This window comes from Schistocerca piceifrons, chromosome 10 (genome assembly GCF_021461385.2).
Source record: "Schistocerca piceifrons isolate TAMUIC-IGC-003096 chromosome 10, iqSchPice1.1, whole genome shotgun sequence".
NCBI classification, from domain to species: domain Eukaryota; kingdom Metazoa; phylum Arthropoda; class Insecta; order Orthoptera; family Acrididae; genus Schistocerca; species Schistocerca piceifrons.
In genome coordinates this window covers 77,589,945-77,604,848 of record NC_060147.1, presented here as the reverse complement: position 1 = coordinate 77,604,848, position 14,904 = coordinate 77,589,945, and the positions used below count along the sequence as shown (strand labels likewise).

Genomic DNA, 14,904 nt, shown 5'->3' with positions numbered 1-14,904 from the left:
TCGCGTCCATCTAGAAAAGATATCCTGAAGATGCCTAAATAAGGCGGAACGCGTCGTTGAAAAATAAAAATACTAAAATTGCAACAGGCTGTTTTTAACCAATACTGTTAAGCACTGGTTTGCTGTATGCCACATACGGAGTGGAAAAATTTCGAAGGTATGATACATGAGCTGCACTGAACCATCAGAGTTCAATAAGAAAGATGCTGGTGAGAGATTCTTCGTGTCGTTGATGCAGCGTATGTTCGAGATACAAAGACGCGGTATGAGAGAAAATTATCTACAGCTCTGGTGAACATCTGTTCCTTACTATTAACACAATATTTTCTTCCATTTCAGCTGTAGTCATTGTTTCAATATTGACTAGCCTGGCTAAATGTTTAATGCCAAAGGCCATTTAATGAAACAAATGTAAAGTAATTACTACTGAATACATTATGGAAGAGGCAGACATCGATGTCTTACAAAGATTTACTATTAAAAACAGTCTTGATCACGATTTATTTATCAAAGTGACCGGTTTCAACCACTACTGTGGTCATCTTCAGACCATTGAGTAGGAACCTTTTTCTGTTGGACAATAGTAAATAAATTTAAAGAATTACACGAGCGGTACTCACTCTGCCCGAGGTGCACCCTCTTCATCCAGGGGTAGATCTGCGGAGGATTAGTTGTGGCAGCCGCCGCGGTCCCACTGGAGGCGCTGCCAGCGCCAGAGCCCTGCTTGCCGCCCCCGGCACCGGACGCACCGCCGCCCCCGGCGCCGCTCCCGCCTCCCGCGGCGTTAGCGTTGCTGGAGGTGGACGACGTGCTGGACGCCGGCGACGAGGAGCTCTGAGAGACGGCCGCCCCCGCGCCGGAGGCGGACGCCGCCCCCGGGGAGGCGCCGCCCCTAGCCGCCGCGGAGGCGGAGCCCGGAGTCGCGGGCGAGGGGATGACCTTGACGCCCGGCGGGCTGCAGCGGCCGGAGCCCGTGCTGAGGTCCTGCGGCGACGCGACGCCGCCCCCGGCGCCGGAGGAGCCACCCGAGGCCGCGGGGGCGGCGGCGGCGGCGGCGGTGTCGGCGTACTTGCAGCTGGCCGCCTGCTGCGTGCCCTGCTGCTGCTGTTGCTGGGAGGCGGCGGACGCGAGCAGCGCCGGGGGCGGCACCACGCCCACCAGCGGCGGCGTCACGGCGCCCGGCGGCGACGCGTGGTGCTGCTGCGGGTGGTGGTGGTGATGGTGGTGCGCCGCGTGGTGCTGGTGGTGCATCTGCGCCGGCGCCAGCCGCTGCTGGTGCGACGGGTGCAGCTGCGTGTAGTCGATCATAGCGGCGGCGGCCGCTGCAGCCGCGGCGGCGGCGGCACTGCCCCCGGCGCCGCCCCCGCCGCCGTTCTGCAGCGCGGCCGGCCCTCCGCCCCCGTACTGTCCGTAATGGTGCTGCTGCTGCTGCTGTTGTTGTTGTTGCTGGGGCGAGTAGCACGCCGGCGGGTAGGCGGCGGCGGCGCTGGGGGCGTAGTAGTCCTGGCCGCCCCCGGGGGACGCCAGACCGGGACGCCCGCCCCCGCCGCCCGGCGCCTGCGGGGGCGGCTGCTGCGAAGGCGGCTGCTGCTGCTGTTGCTGCTGCTGCGGCGCTGCGTAGCAGGACGCCAGCGAGTTGACGAACTGGTAGGAACTCATGGCGGCGGCGTACGCCGGGTTGCACTGTTGGGGATCAATGGTCGAGGCGGTGGCTGCCGAGGGTCCCGCGCTGGGGAGAGGTGGCTGGACTTGGGTGCTGTCCGCTGCTCTCACGCCGTCTCCACACCAGTTACGGCGTCGCTCATCGGGCGCCCATCACGCCCCTGGAACACACAGCAAGTGGTCAGCCACCGTCAGGAGACCATTGTGTGGTGAGGGACGGGAGTATTTTGCTAATGAGTTACGATATAATCCACTTCCTGACCGGACGTGCTTCGTAACCGATGCATGCACGGCAGCAATCAGCTCAGTTAAAGTGAAAGTGTAATGAGATGGGCTCCCCAGAGCACGCCCATACCCGCCAACCTCGAGAAAGCAAAAATCAGGGAATTCATTATTAAAAATAAGTAGGTACAAGTGCTCAAAAACCGCGGCTCATTTTTAGTACACTCCTAAGTAGATGGCCATCCCAGTGCCAGTGGCACGCTCACTGGGATTAGCTCATTGAGCAGGCCTTAATAGTAGGTTTGTGTATCATCTGGCACACCTGTAACGCTGCAGGGTAGTTAGAATAACCCAGTGTAGTCAAATATTTAGATTAACCCTGTTCATAGCAAGTGACATTAAGCAAATGGAATAACCTCCCTCGTTATGTTAGAGAACTTAAAAACATGCCCGGCTTCTAAAAACAGTTAATGACGTATCTACTTAAGCGACAGTAATGTCTTCCTCTGTACATGAATGCACTTCACCTCATTACTTCCCTCTTTCCCCCTCCTTTAATCTCCCTTCCCCAAAACTCGCTATACTAGTAAACATCTACTTTACACACCAAGATATTAATGTACATCTGCACAAATCTTCATTACTATTGCCAATTTTTCTCGTGTTTATCATTATTATTTGATTTTTTTTACTGTTACTATTATTGCTCTTATCATAATTTGTGTGTACAGCACCTGTTGTAAAAATACTGCCAGCACTTACTTCATTACCTCTTAGTCATTACTCTTTATTCATATTGTCACTACAGTAATATAATTTTCTTATTTAAACTATTGTCATGATGTAACTCTGATGCGTGAAATGCTACATGTGTGGAACACTGGTCCGATGTAAGAGGGGCCCTGATGGCCCTAATCTGATCAGGTTAAATAAATAAATAAAATATAAGCTGCTTTGTTATGCATAATAAAAGGACCCACTAATTAAATAAGGTGGTGGGTTAGTGTGTATAATATAATGTTGTTGTTCATGAATCACTTGTATCATAATACTTTTTTTCAATTGTATTAATATCTTGTGTCGTATCAATAAAGTATTTTTAAAAAAAAAAGATCCTAAGACAGCTGATAGCATGCATCTCAGTGAAAGGTAAGATTCATACTTGTCGACCATCAAAAACCAAAAATGAAGAAATTTTTAAAAATCAGAAGGCACGAATGAACAGAAACTGCGGCTCATTTTCAATATATTCTGAGACAACTGACTTGAGTCTTTTCTTTTGACGCTACGAAGCCACCCAAAACGTTGGTTTCATACCCCTTATGTGCAGCGTAACTCAGGTAAACGGCACTACGTTGGGATGTTTTTTTATTATTCACACACCTAACATTATTTCGGAGCTTTTGTGTTTCCAAGCGTTTTAAACATCGGTTTTTTTGTACCATCTGATATACATATATCATTTCGATAAAGATTGCGTAAGGCAAACAACGGACCATTCCTAGCCTCTGTAATTCTCGGAAATTCTTCAGCGTATTGGTTCAAATGGCTCTAAGTACTATGGTACTCTCTGAGGTCATCAGTCCCCTAAATTTAGAACTAATTAAACCTAACTAACCTAAGGACATCACACACATCCATGCCCGAGTCAGGATTCGAACCTGCGACCGTAGCAGCAGCGCGATTCCGGACTGAAGCGCCTAGAACCGCTCGGTCACAGTGGCCGGCTCTTCAGCATATTGCTTGAAGGACATAAAGTTTTTTTTTTTCCACAATACACTGAATCAAAATACTACGAATATGATGAATAAGGTATACCTGAAATAACCACTTACACAAAAATAGTTTTCAGGGATTTAGGTAAAGAAATAACATTGAACTATCTGCTCTTAAGATTTATACCGATTATAAAAACATCGTATAATAAGCGATTTCAGTCAATCCCAATGGCAAAATCACAAACCAAGTCCAAATAGTGCACAATACTAAGCAATTGGGTTATACATTCTAAAACATATGCAGGGAAGAATTCCTGCCGGCCGCTGTGGCCGAGCGGTTCTAGGTGCCTCAGTCCGGAACCGTGCTGTTGCTGTGGTCGCAGGTTCGAATCTTGCTTTGGGCATGCTTGTGTGTAACGTCATTACGTTAGTTACGTTTAAGTAGTTTCTAAGTCTAGGTGACTGATGACTTCAGACGTTGTGTCCCATAGTGTTTAGAGCCATTTGAACCATTTTGAAAAATTCCTGATTACTGTAAATTTGTATATTTCGGTAAGTATGTCGACCAAAAACGACTGTCGAGCGAATGACCTCAGACCACTCGCCACAAAACTGAAATGGACGGTTTTCGAAACAATTACTTTTGACGACAACTTGCAAAAAATCGGGAGAAGTAGTGAAATAAGCCGGAGGCGGGAGAAAAATTGGGAAATCGGATGTCTCTCTCCTAAATGGGGAGAGTTGGCGGGTATGCACGTCGTAATACACAGCACACTTATCGCACAGACCAGATGACGATAGCAGACGTACGAGGTCTTATATAATGCGATTATTGGCCAACCGAACAAAGAAAGACATCTATAGTACTTCAAAATTGACCAAATTCCTGCATCTACACCACAGAAGAAAGAACGGGAGAATACACCCGACACAAGACCCAGGAGGCAAAAAAATCGGCGAACACTCAGGAGAAGATTGCGAAACTGATCCAAACAACAACAAAGATGACCACTGCCTTGACCAAATCACCTAGTATATAAATCAGGACAGATTGTTGTACCTAGGATCACGTAATACCTGTACATTATAAGTAGACACGTAGCTTCCTAACAACACGAACCAGAGTTGAGTGCATGGCTCGATGTCTTTCTACCCCCCCCCCCCCCCCCGTAATCTTCCCTCCTCTCCTCCCCCTCGCTAGGTTTTGGTGGGGGGAATCTACAACTCTAATCCTCCTTATCTGCTTTTCGTCCTTAAACACTCTTCACGGGCAATAAATAATCCATGTTTTAAATTTCCAGTAGACATGACTTACATTTCACACTTCGTCTCAAGAATAAAAGAGAAACCTGCAGAACAAAGTAACAGTACACCCAGAAGGTTCGTGTGTTAGGGACATGGACAACACGGCACCAGGCCCCAGAACCAATGAAACGAGGTCTTCTAGCTCATTAACGAGGACAAACCTGACCTCTAAGAGATAATACCTGTTTTAAAAATATTAGCTAACAGATCTGTAACCCAGCTACTACCAGGATTGTTTTGTCTCACTGGGTAACACTAGAATCATATAGACCCCAAATAATTTTCACTGGATACAATGGCAGCACTTTAATTAACTAAAATGAAAACATACATTACAGTTGTTCAATGTAACAGTAATGATTCTATTTCCACAGTTATCACCTTCAAGAAACAAAAACAAATTTAGACTGGGGTCATATTGTCCCCTATAGTATTCAGTGCAAAAATCTATGAATGAATTTTTGTGTGTTGTAAATATAAGCGATTCAGAAGAGAGAGAGAGAGAGAGATTTTTTTTAAAAAAAAAGCTTTGAAAACAAGCGAGAGATAATTTTCCAGTGTGTTTATGGGGTCATTTTGACACCTGTGGTTCTAGGAAGAGTACAACAGCATATGCAAGAAACCACAAAAATGGCTACAAAAGTAACTTGGAAACAATATTTTCAGTGTTACAGTTGTTTCATATAACATAACATTCATCATTCTATTTTGATAATGAATGTTACATTCAGGAACCGAATAAATAATTTGAGTTGGGTTCGTATTGAGCTCAGTGGTACTCAGTGCAAAAACAACGAATATGTTTAAATGTGTTTTAAATATAAAAATGGAAGAAATATCATTGGAAACAATTGATTCAGAGGGAGAAATTCACGCATTTTTAAAATAACTATTTTGAAAAATAAGGGAGATACATATTTCAAATGAGCTTATACGGTCATATGACAGCCGTGGTATTAGGAGGTGTAAATATGCAATAAATGAAATGAAGTGAAGTGAGTTACGCTATTGTCAAAATAAAAGGAAACGGGGATTCAGGAAATGTTGATTTAACCTTTTGTAATAGCAGTGTCTGACTGTCATCATAGGGGAAGATTAGGTATATCCGGACATGCGATTAGACGCTCCACAAAGAACACACGCCCACAAATTCAGGTCGTAAGAGGAAATCGAGAGTTCTTTCATTCTATGCGGCCACTACATTATATACCACTGCAGTGACCAACACGAGAAGAAAAGGACCACTCAGATTGAAAAAAACGCATCAAAAGACTGGACGAGGGAGAAGCTTTACATTTCTTGGAATATAACTCCTTTTGGAGGACGAATACTGACCCCGAAATTAACTGAGGATGAGTGAGGATAATTATTCATTCCTATTGAACCTTGAGCCACAGAAATTAACGAATCGGGACACTGTACTGAGAAAAAAGAAATTAGTTTCTCCGATAATTTGTCGGTCCTTCTAAGATTCCATGATACTCGTGCATCGAAGTGTGTCATATGACCTGTACCTTTGATGTCAGCATCCTCACGGTTAACATTGCTTCTCCTCGAGGTCCCAATAACACGTCTCTCTTATCGAAGTATAATTTTACTTCTATTTTACTACTACTGTATTACTTCATGTTTTACGTGTTATGACGTCCTGTGTATGTAAATCTCACGCAGTATGTCCGGTTTGTACCGGAAAAAAACTTATATTATTGCGGTTTCTTTCGTTTAACTGGCAAAAACAGGGAAGGCACTATATAAATTAGATGAAAATAACACGAAAGAAGACTTCTTGAAATGATAATCAGGTAATCGAGTGAGCAAAACCTACTGTATTTCTTACTTTAAGACAAATCGTTTCACAAAAGTTTGATCTTTTCTAATTTTCCTCTTTATTTTCAAGTTTTGTTCAGAAGGGATGAAATATGTTTAAATATCGTGGGTATTTTGTTATTATCAATTGCGTATAGATCAAGAAAACGCAGAAAACTTTCAATATATGCTGTAATTTGATACTTATTTTATTTTTTGAGTACAAAAGAAAGAATTCCGCGATTTCTATATCGAAGTAACTTTTTATGTGCAAATGAGCTCGGTCTTCAATACACAAACTTTTTAACAGTTCATTCACAGACCTTGCAGTAGCTCTTAGTGAAATATTTCAATTTACTCTCATTGACTAATTGTGTTTTTCTATTTTTGCGGTTTCTTTCGTTTAACTGGCAAAAATAGTGACGGCACTACATAAATTGAATGAAAACAACACGAAGGAAGACTTCTTGAAATGATAATCAGGAAATCGAGTGAACAATACTGACTTCCAGCAAATACACTGAAACTAAGATGTATAACTTGTGCCTATTTTAGTGGTGCAACTGAAACTATTTTCTAACAAAAATGATTTTCACATGTTACAATTTTACGTCCGATATAATGCTCCAAAAATCTAATCAACCAAGAGGCAAAGGGGGAAAAAGGGTAAAAATAGTCAGCGAATGCATATTCTTATGACATCCTGTTTATTCCACCAAGTAATGTATCATGACATTATTTAGCGTGAAGAATCTTCGTATTTAACCTCCAGAAAATTATAATTACGAAAAATCACAGGTATACGATACTATCCGACCTTCTCCTGCATCAATTTATTACTGATTTCGGTGTGTGATGACCATCTTCAGACTGAACGTCAGTACGTAACACAAGCCCGAGGAATAAAAACAATTACGGCAACATGGCAACGTCAGTCAAAACCACTTGCAGGTTACATCCAGTATGCCCAGAATAAAGAAGAATAATACGCCATCCAGCATAGTGAGACATCATACACAAACTACGGAATGATGGGACTGTTGATGCATCAATCACGACAGCAGAACACCGGTGCACTCGATGACAGTCGCTAGGTGACGTAACTTCACGCACAGCTTGCCCTCCCAAATTATAAGGGAGGCGTAAGTGATGAGCTGGTAAAAGATTCGTGTAGGGTAGGGCGCACTGATACGAAGTCGGTTGTGGAGCTGCGTGTGATGAGAATTTGATTACATTGCTGTAACAGAGGGTGGTGCGGATTTAAGCTTTGTAGGTGTGTAATTTCTCAAATCGTGGGGTAAGTGGCAACAACACAATTATTCACGTTGGTGTGTAGAAGGTATGAGACTATCGATATAGCATCACACTTTTGGAAAAACGTCATCCACACATTTCGAAGATACCAAAAGCCGACAAGTGCGAGAATTATCGCACAATCAGCTTAATAAAGCATGAATCCAAGTTGCTGACAAGAATAATATAAAGAAGAACGGAAAAAGAAAATTGAGAATGTGTTAGATGACGATCAGTTTGGCTTTAGAATTGGGAAAGGCACCAGATAGGCAGTTCTCAAGTTGCAGTTGATAATGGAAGCAAGAATGAGGAAAAAAATCAGTAAACGCTCATAGCATTAGAAGACGTAGAAAAAGCATTCAACAATGTAAATAATAGAGGAAGAGGTGTAATACAGAAGATGTACAACAACCAGGAGAGAAGAATAAGAGTGGAAGACCAAGTACGAAGCGCTCTGATTACAAACGGTGTAAGACATGGATATGGTCTTTCGTCCCTGTTGTTCAGTCTGTGCATCAAAGAATCAAAGACAGAAACAAAAGGAAGTATTAGGAGTGGGACTAAAATTCTGGGTGAGAGAATATCTACGAACGATTCGATGATGACATTTGTATCCCCAGTGAAAGTGCAGAAGAATTAGACGATGTGTTGAATGGAATGGACAGTCTAAAGAGTATAGCATATGGATTGAGAGTAGATCGAAGAAAGACGAAAGTAATGAGACGCAGCAAAAATGAGAACAGCGAGAAAATTAACATCAGAACTGGGATCACAAAGTAGACTAAATTAAGGAATTTTCTTACCTAGGCAGCAAATTAAACCACGACGGACGGCAGGAGGAGGACATAAAAAGCAGACTAGCATTGGCAAAAGGGGCATTCCTGGCCAAGACAAGTATCAGTCATAGGTTTTAATTTGAAGAAGAGAGTTCTGAGAAAATGCGTTTGGAGCACAGCAGTGTACGGTGCTGAGACGTGGACTGTGGGAAAACTGGAACAGTAGGAAATCAGAGCCTTCGAGATGTGGTTGTACAGAAGAATGTTGAAAATTATTGGACTGATAAGGTAAGGAATGAGGTGGTTCTCTGGAGAATCAGCAAGGAAAGGAACATAAGGAAACACTGGCAACAAGAAGGGCCGGGATGATACAGCATCTGTTAAGACATCAGGGAATAACTTCCATGGTATTGGAAGGAGCGGTAGAGGGTGAAAACTGTAAGGAAAGACAGATTGGAATAAAAAGAGAGAAGACTCAGAATGGAAATAATAATACGTCTGTAAGTAGGGTGTTTAGGTTTTTATATTGGTACCGCCACGTAGCGCTCTGTATGAAAATCACTGGCTGTGCTGTGTGCAGTCTGTGGCTGGTTTGCATTGTTGGAATTTGCTATTGTAGTGTTGGGCACTTGGCTGTTAACAGCACGTAGCGTTGTGCAGTTGGAGGTGAGCCGCCAGCAGTGGTGGATGTGGGGAGATGGTGGAATTTTGAGAGCGGACGATCTGGACGGGTGTCCATCAGAAAGAGTAAATTTGTAATATTGGACATCATAGACTGATATATGTATTATGACTTTTGAACACTATTAAGGTAAATACGTTGTTTGTTCTCTATCAAAATCTTTCTTTTGCTAACTATGCCTATCAGTAGTTAGTGCCTTCAGTAGTTTGAATCTTTTATTTAGCTGGCAGTAGTGGCTGTATTGCAGTAGTCCGAGTAACGAAGATTTTTGTGAGGTAAGTGATTTGTGTGAAAGGTATAGGTTAATGTTAGTCAGGGCCATTCTTTTGTAGGGATTATTAAAGGTCAGATTGCGTTGCGCAAAAAAATATTGTTTGTCAGTTTAGGCACAGTCATGTATAACTTTTCTAAGGGGACGTTTCATGCGTAGTCTAGTATGCTGAGACGTCACACACAAATTTCCGAATGGCGAAAGTGTTGACGCATCAATCACGACAGCAGAACACCAATGCACTTGACGAAAGTCATGACGTAGCTTGACGCACAGCTTGCTCTTGCACATGAAGAGAGGGTAGGGTGAACTGGTACAGACTTGGAGGCGCAGCTGTGTGTGATGAAAATTTGATGGAACGGATATCCAGGTAACGCTGGCGTAACATGATGCGAATCTGGGATCTAGGCTTTGTAAGTGTCAGAGATGCTGGTGGGGAGCAATCCCCATATTTCGCCAGCCAGTATAGTTTTTTGTCTATCGTGGTTATTCCGCTGAATAGCGAATAGCTGACGTTTCCATGTTAGTTGACGGTCGGTGGTTAGTCCGAGTAATTTAAGTGCGTTAGTTAAATAGACAGGACGGTCAAAACGGCCAGGAAAAGTCATGGAGGCGGAAGTTACGGGCATTTCTTCCAGCAATTATTGCCAATTATTTCTGGAAGAAGCAGGGGATAGTCAACGTGATATCGTACCTCCCTCGTCCGATGACTTGGCAAAAACGAACATTTTTATCGAAGCGATTCCTTACCAACATTCTACTCGTCCATTCTATCTGTCCTATCACTTATGTCTACAAAGTATCAATCATAACCTCTACCCACCAAAGCCCACCTAAAATCTGCCACCGTCACTCCATCCATTCGAACACACACACACACGTTATCATACACAACCCTTTGCATGAATCCCAGTCCCATTATGCGAGGGCCGTTCATTAAGTAAGGTCCGATCGGTCACTAAATGGAAAAAACAGTGAAAATCAAAAAGGTTTTATTTGCAAGAGTTAACTACACCTTCCAGTTACTTCTGTATGTAGTCCTGCTTCGACTGATTCTCGTAGCGTTGTACCAACTTAGCCGTACCCTCGTCACAGGCAGACGCCTTTCTGCCAATTCTCTATATGCTGATCTGCAGTTTGTTGTCTGTGCCAAAACGTTGGCTTAGTAACCAGCTGTTAATATGAGCAGAGGGAGACAAGTACAGGCTGTGTGGTGGGTGATCAAACACTTCCCACTGAAAACACGTTAAGAGCGTCCTAATAGCCCCTGCAGTGTGCGGGCGAGAAATGTCAAGAAGAAGGAAGTGCATGACAGTTATGTTGTGCGGGTTGCACGAAATCAGGCGAAATCGCTCAGCCACACACACCTGGCGGGAGACACTACTTTCTAGGCATCTTTACATGCACACTGTGCACTCAGATCTGAATAGTATGACGTGACGCGATCGATGGGCATACTAGAGGTATTGTCCAACATATCTGTGCAAAGCTTCATAGAATTTTCACTGTTTCCAGTTCGTGATCGATCGGACCTTACTTTCCCAATAGCTCTCATAGTTCCTACCCCACATTTACTGCGAGCCCATTCTTCATCACCCTATATGATAAGAAAACACATATCATTTTTTATGTTTTAAGAGAATTTGTCAGTTTCCTGTAATGATCAGCAAAGGAGAGAAAATGGAAGCTATCCTCGCTAACTTTTGCCTCTAGTGACGTCAGCTGTTCACTGTATCCGTTTTGTCGATGTGTATAACTTCTGCTACATCTAAGGTTTTTCATTACTGATTAGCTCGTTTGAAGTCTGTGGGCCTAGTGACTGTTTCCCCACTAAAAATGTAAATGTCGTGTGACTCGGGCCTCCCATCGGGTAGACCGTTCGCCGGGTGCAAGTCTTTCGATTTGACGCCACTTCGGCGACTTGCGTGTCGATGGGGATGAAATGATGATGATTAGGACAACACAACACCCAGTCCCTGAGCGGAGAAAAATCTTCGACCCAGCCGGGAATCGAACCAGGGCCCTTAGGATTGACATTCTGTCGCGCTGACCACCTTTTCTTTTTTTTTTGCTTTTAAGTGTCATTTTGTTCGCTTTCGTTCGTTGCATCTGCTCGGGGCCGACTTCGTAAGACATCCGATTAAGTTCGTTGTTTATCGATTAACTCAGTTTTTTTTTTTTTTAATTACAGGGCTGCTAACCCTCTGACCAAACACGCTGAGCTATCGTGCCGGCGTACTTCCCCACTACCTCACACTCTAGGCCATTATCTCGACGTACTCACAGCCTACTCTGTGTTACTGTGTTCTTGTCCACGCACGGTTTGTACAACCAATTCCGCTTTACACTTGGCAATCTTTCACCATCACGGAGACGGACGCAAACTAGCCACAAACTGTACGCTAAAATTAGGCCTGGTTAAAAAAAGTGTGACTGAGCCAAACGTTGTAGTCGCACAGTCTTTATGTTCAAAGTGATACCTAGCAAAAAAAAGTGTAATTGAGTCAAAAGTTGCAGTAGCCTACAATTAAAAAGAATTGTAATCAAAACATTCCTTGAGTGAGCATTACACAGAGAACCATTCAGTAACTGCATAACTAGCACCTGCAACTAGGGGCGTAACATTTGTTTTTGCTGTAAGAAGCTACACCTAAGGAAATTGCGCAAACAAAAAGCTGATTTGAAAACAATAATGGTACTCGTGACCCTCGACAAGCACCAAAACAGTGAGCTATCTGGCTTCAGATACTACAGCTGTCCTACAAACACAGGTGACGTTATAGCTTTCTCGTCTGCAACACTTCAGTCTAAACGAGAGTAGAATTTTATTGTTTTCAAATGAAACCGAAGAGTGTCGACGACAAAAATTACCTAAGACCAAACATAAGCGCCATTTTATTTTGAGCATCAAGGACAGTTGAGAATTCGAGAGAAGAAACGAATATCTAACAGTTGCTTTGAAGGCATTGCCTCTTAACTCCTCAAGGATGAAGGAACCCCGCCCTCTTTTAATCTCTACAGTGGCACACAGAGAAAAATAAATTAAATGCAAAACACGGTGCTTGAATCGGAAGATAATTTTTACAAAATGCTATATATAGAAGCTACGCATGCATTATGGCCGAACAGCTGATGTACGTCATAGTTAGGCAAATCCAGGGAACTTTACTACAATAGATTAGACTCTCATTCTCAGACTTCGAGGGATTACATCGTTTCTATCTTTTTCCCCCTTAGGCTGTGATGTGACGATAAATGGACGTCTTCAGAGTAACCGGCTGAGTTGCATCTTTTTAGTATTTCGAGAAAATGCTGATACCACGTCCACAGATGGGCCAGCAATGGAAGCTGTTTTATTGGAAATGGTGTTTGTGTAGGAAAATGCGGCGCTATATCGCTTTATGTCCTAAGAATGCCAAACTGTATGGTGGAGGGAGCATTCGTTACCATTCTTTTACGGATGGTGCACGGGAAGAAATATTTTTTGCTACGCTACGTACTCACACCATTTATTTTCCATCGTGATCATTAAGCGAGATCTTAGCTGAAGGAAGTAATACGCTTCCAGATTCTTATTGGAAAATCTACTCTCCAAATTTTGATGGTAACACTCTGTATCAAATGGTTGAAATGGCTCTGAGCACTATGGGGCTTAACATCTGAGGTCATCAGTCCCCTAGAACTTAGAACTAATTAAACCTATCCAACCTAAGGACATCACACACATCCATGCCCGAGGCAGGATTAGAACCTGCGACCGTAGCAGTCGCGCGGTTCCGGACTGAAGCGCCTAGAACTGATCGGCCGCCGCGGCCGGCCACTCTGTATCAAGGACAGTGACAAGCGCACAGCGTTTCAGGGTGGAGTTTGATGATAACAGCTGTGATGCATTACCTCTGAATTAACAAACCAATGACGTTGCTGACACTTATTTTTTCGAAACTTCCCCATCTCCTCCGTTAATCCAACTTGGTAACAGTCTCAGACCGACGAATAATATCCATAATTTAGTAGCATAAGTGTTTTGTTAGTGAAATCATTCGCGGATATGGAAATATAATTAAAAATTCTTTCAGCAGATATCAACTAAATATCTATTTTTCCTGCTCCTAAATTAACGTTTTCTGAATACTGAATAAATTCTCAACTGCCAAGATCGCTAAAATCGTTTATAAATATATACTTTCAATCACTGGAAAATTGTGACTGATTCCAGCGATTCACTGTATGATTCATAGGTGAAGGGTGTTTTCGTACACTTACGCACTTTATAAGGGACAGTCAAATGAGGACAAGACACATGGAAAAAAGTAAGCAATCTGTTAATTATTTCAAAACAATCGTCATATCTGTTAATACATTCATTCCACTGTGAGACAAAACGCTCAGTGCCTTCATGGAAAAATGTTTGCTGCTGCTTTCGCATTTTCCCTGTCATTGTACCCAGGTGTCTCTCTCTCACAGTCCGAAGCAAATCAACGGCCACGAATTTCTTTCTTCTGTACTCAACGGGGAGAGATCGGGCAGCGTTGATTGAACAACTTTGGCAACATATGGATGGGAATTTTGTTGGTAGGTTGTTTCGACAACGCTGCAGGAGTTTCACTGGGAACCCTTAGGCATCCTCTACACAGTCCGTCTACCCCCATGAGATTTCCATATTGCCGGCCGAAATGGCCGTGCGGTTAAAGGCGCTGCAGTCTGGAACCGCAAGACCACTACGGTCGCAGGTTCGAATCCTGCCTCGGGCATGGATGTTTGTGATGTCCTTAGGTTAGTTAGGTTTAACTAGTTCTAAGTTCTAGGGGACTAATGACCACAGCAGTTGAGTCCCATAGTGCTCAGAGCCATTTTTTTTTTTTTTTATTTCCATATTTCTGGAGCCCTGAAGAAAGACGTACGTGACAGTCGATTTGCTTCGGACGAAGAGGTGTACCCCTGGATACGACCATGGTTCCGCAGACAACTGCTAACATTTTTCCAAGAAGGCATCGACCATCTTGTCTCACTGTGCAATGGATGTATTAACAGTTACGATGATTGCTTTTGAAATGGTAAATAGGTTACATATTTTTTTTCATATCTACATCTGCATACATACTCGGCAATCCACCATACGGTGCGTGGCGGAGGGTACCTCGTTCCACAACCAGCATCTTCTCTCCCTGT

General features: G+C 43.3%; 1 protein-coding gene across 1 annotated transcript in view; it reads right to left on the bottom strand.

The window, feature by feature from the left end:
• The window catches only part of LOC124718706 (homeotic protein Sex combs reduced-like), a 314,948-nt gene that overhangs the window by 234,677 nt on the left and 65,367 nt on the right, over positions 1-14,904 (bottom strand). The window contains exon 2 of the mRNA XM_047244327.1: positions 621-1,823. Within this exon, the coding sequence (XP_047100283.1) occupies positions 621-1,659 (1,039 nt within the window). The 5' untranslated portion in view covers positions 1,660-1,823. The remainder of the gene's footprint in view (positions 1-620; positions 1,824-14,904) is intronic.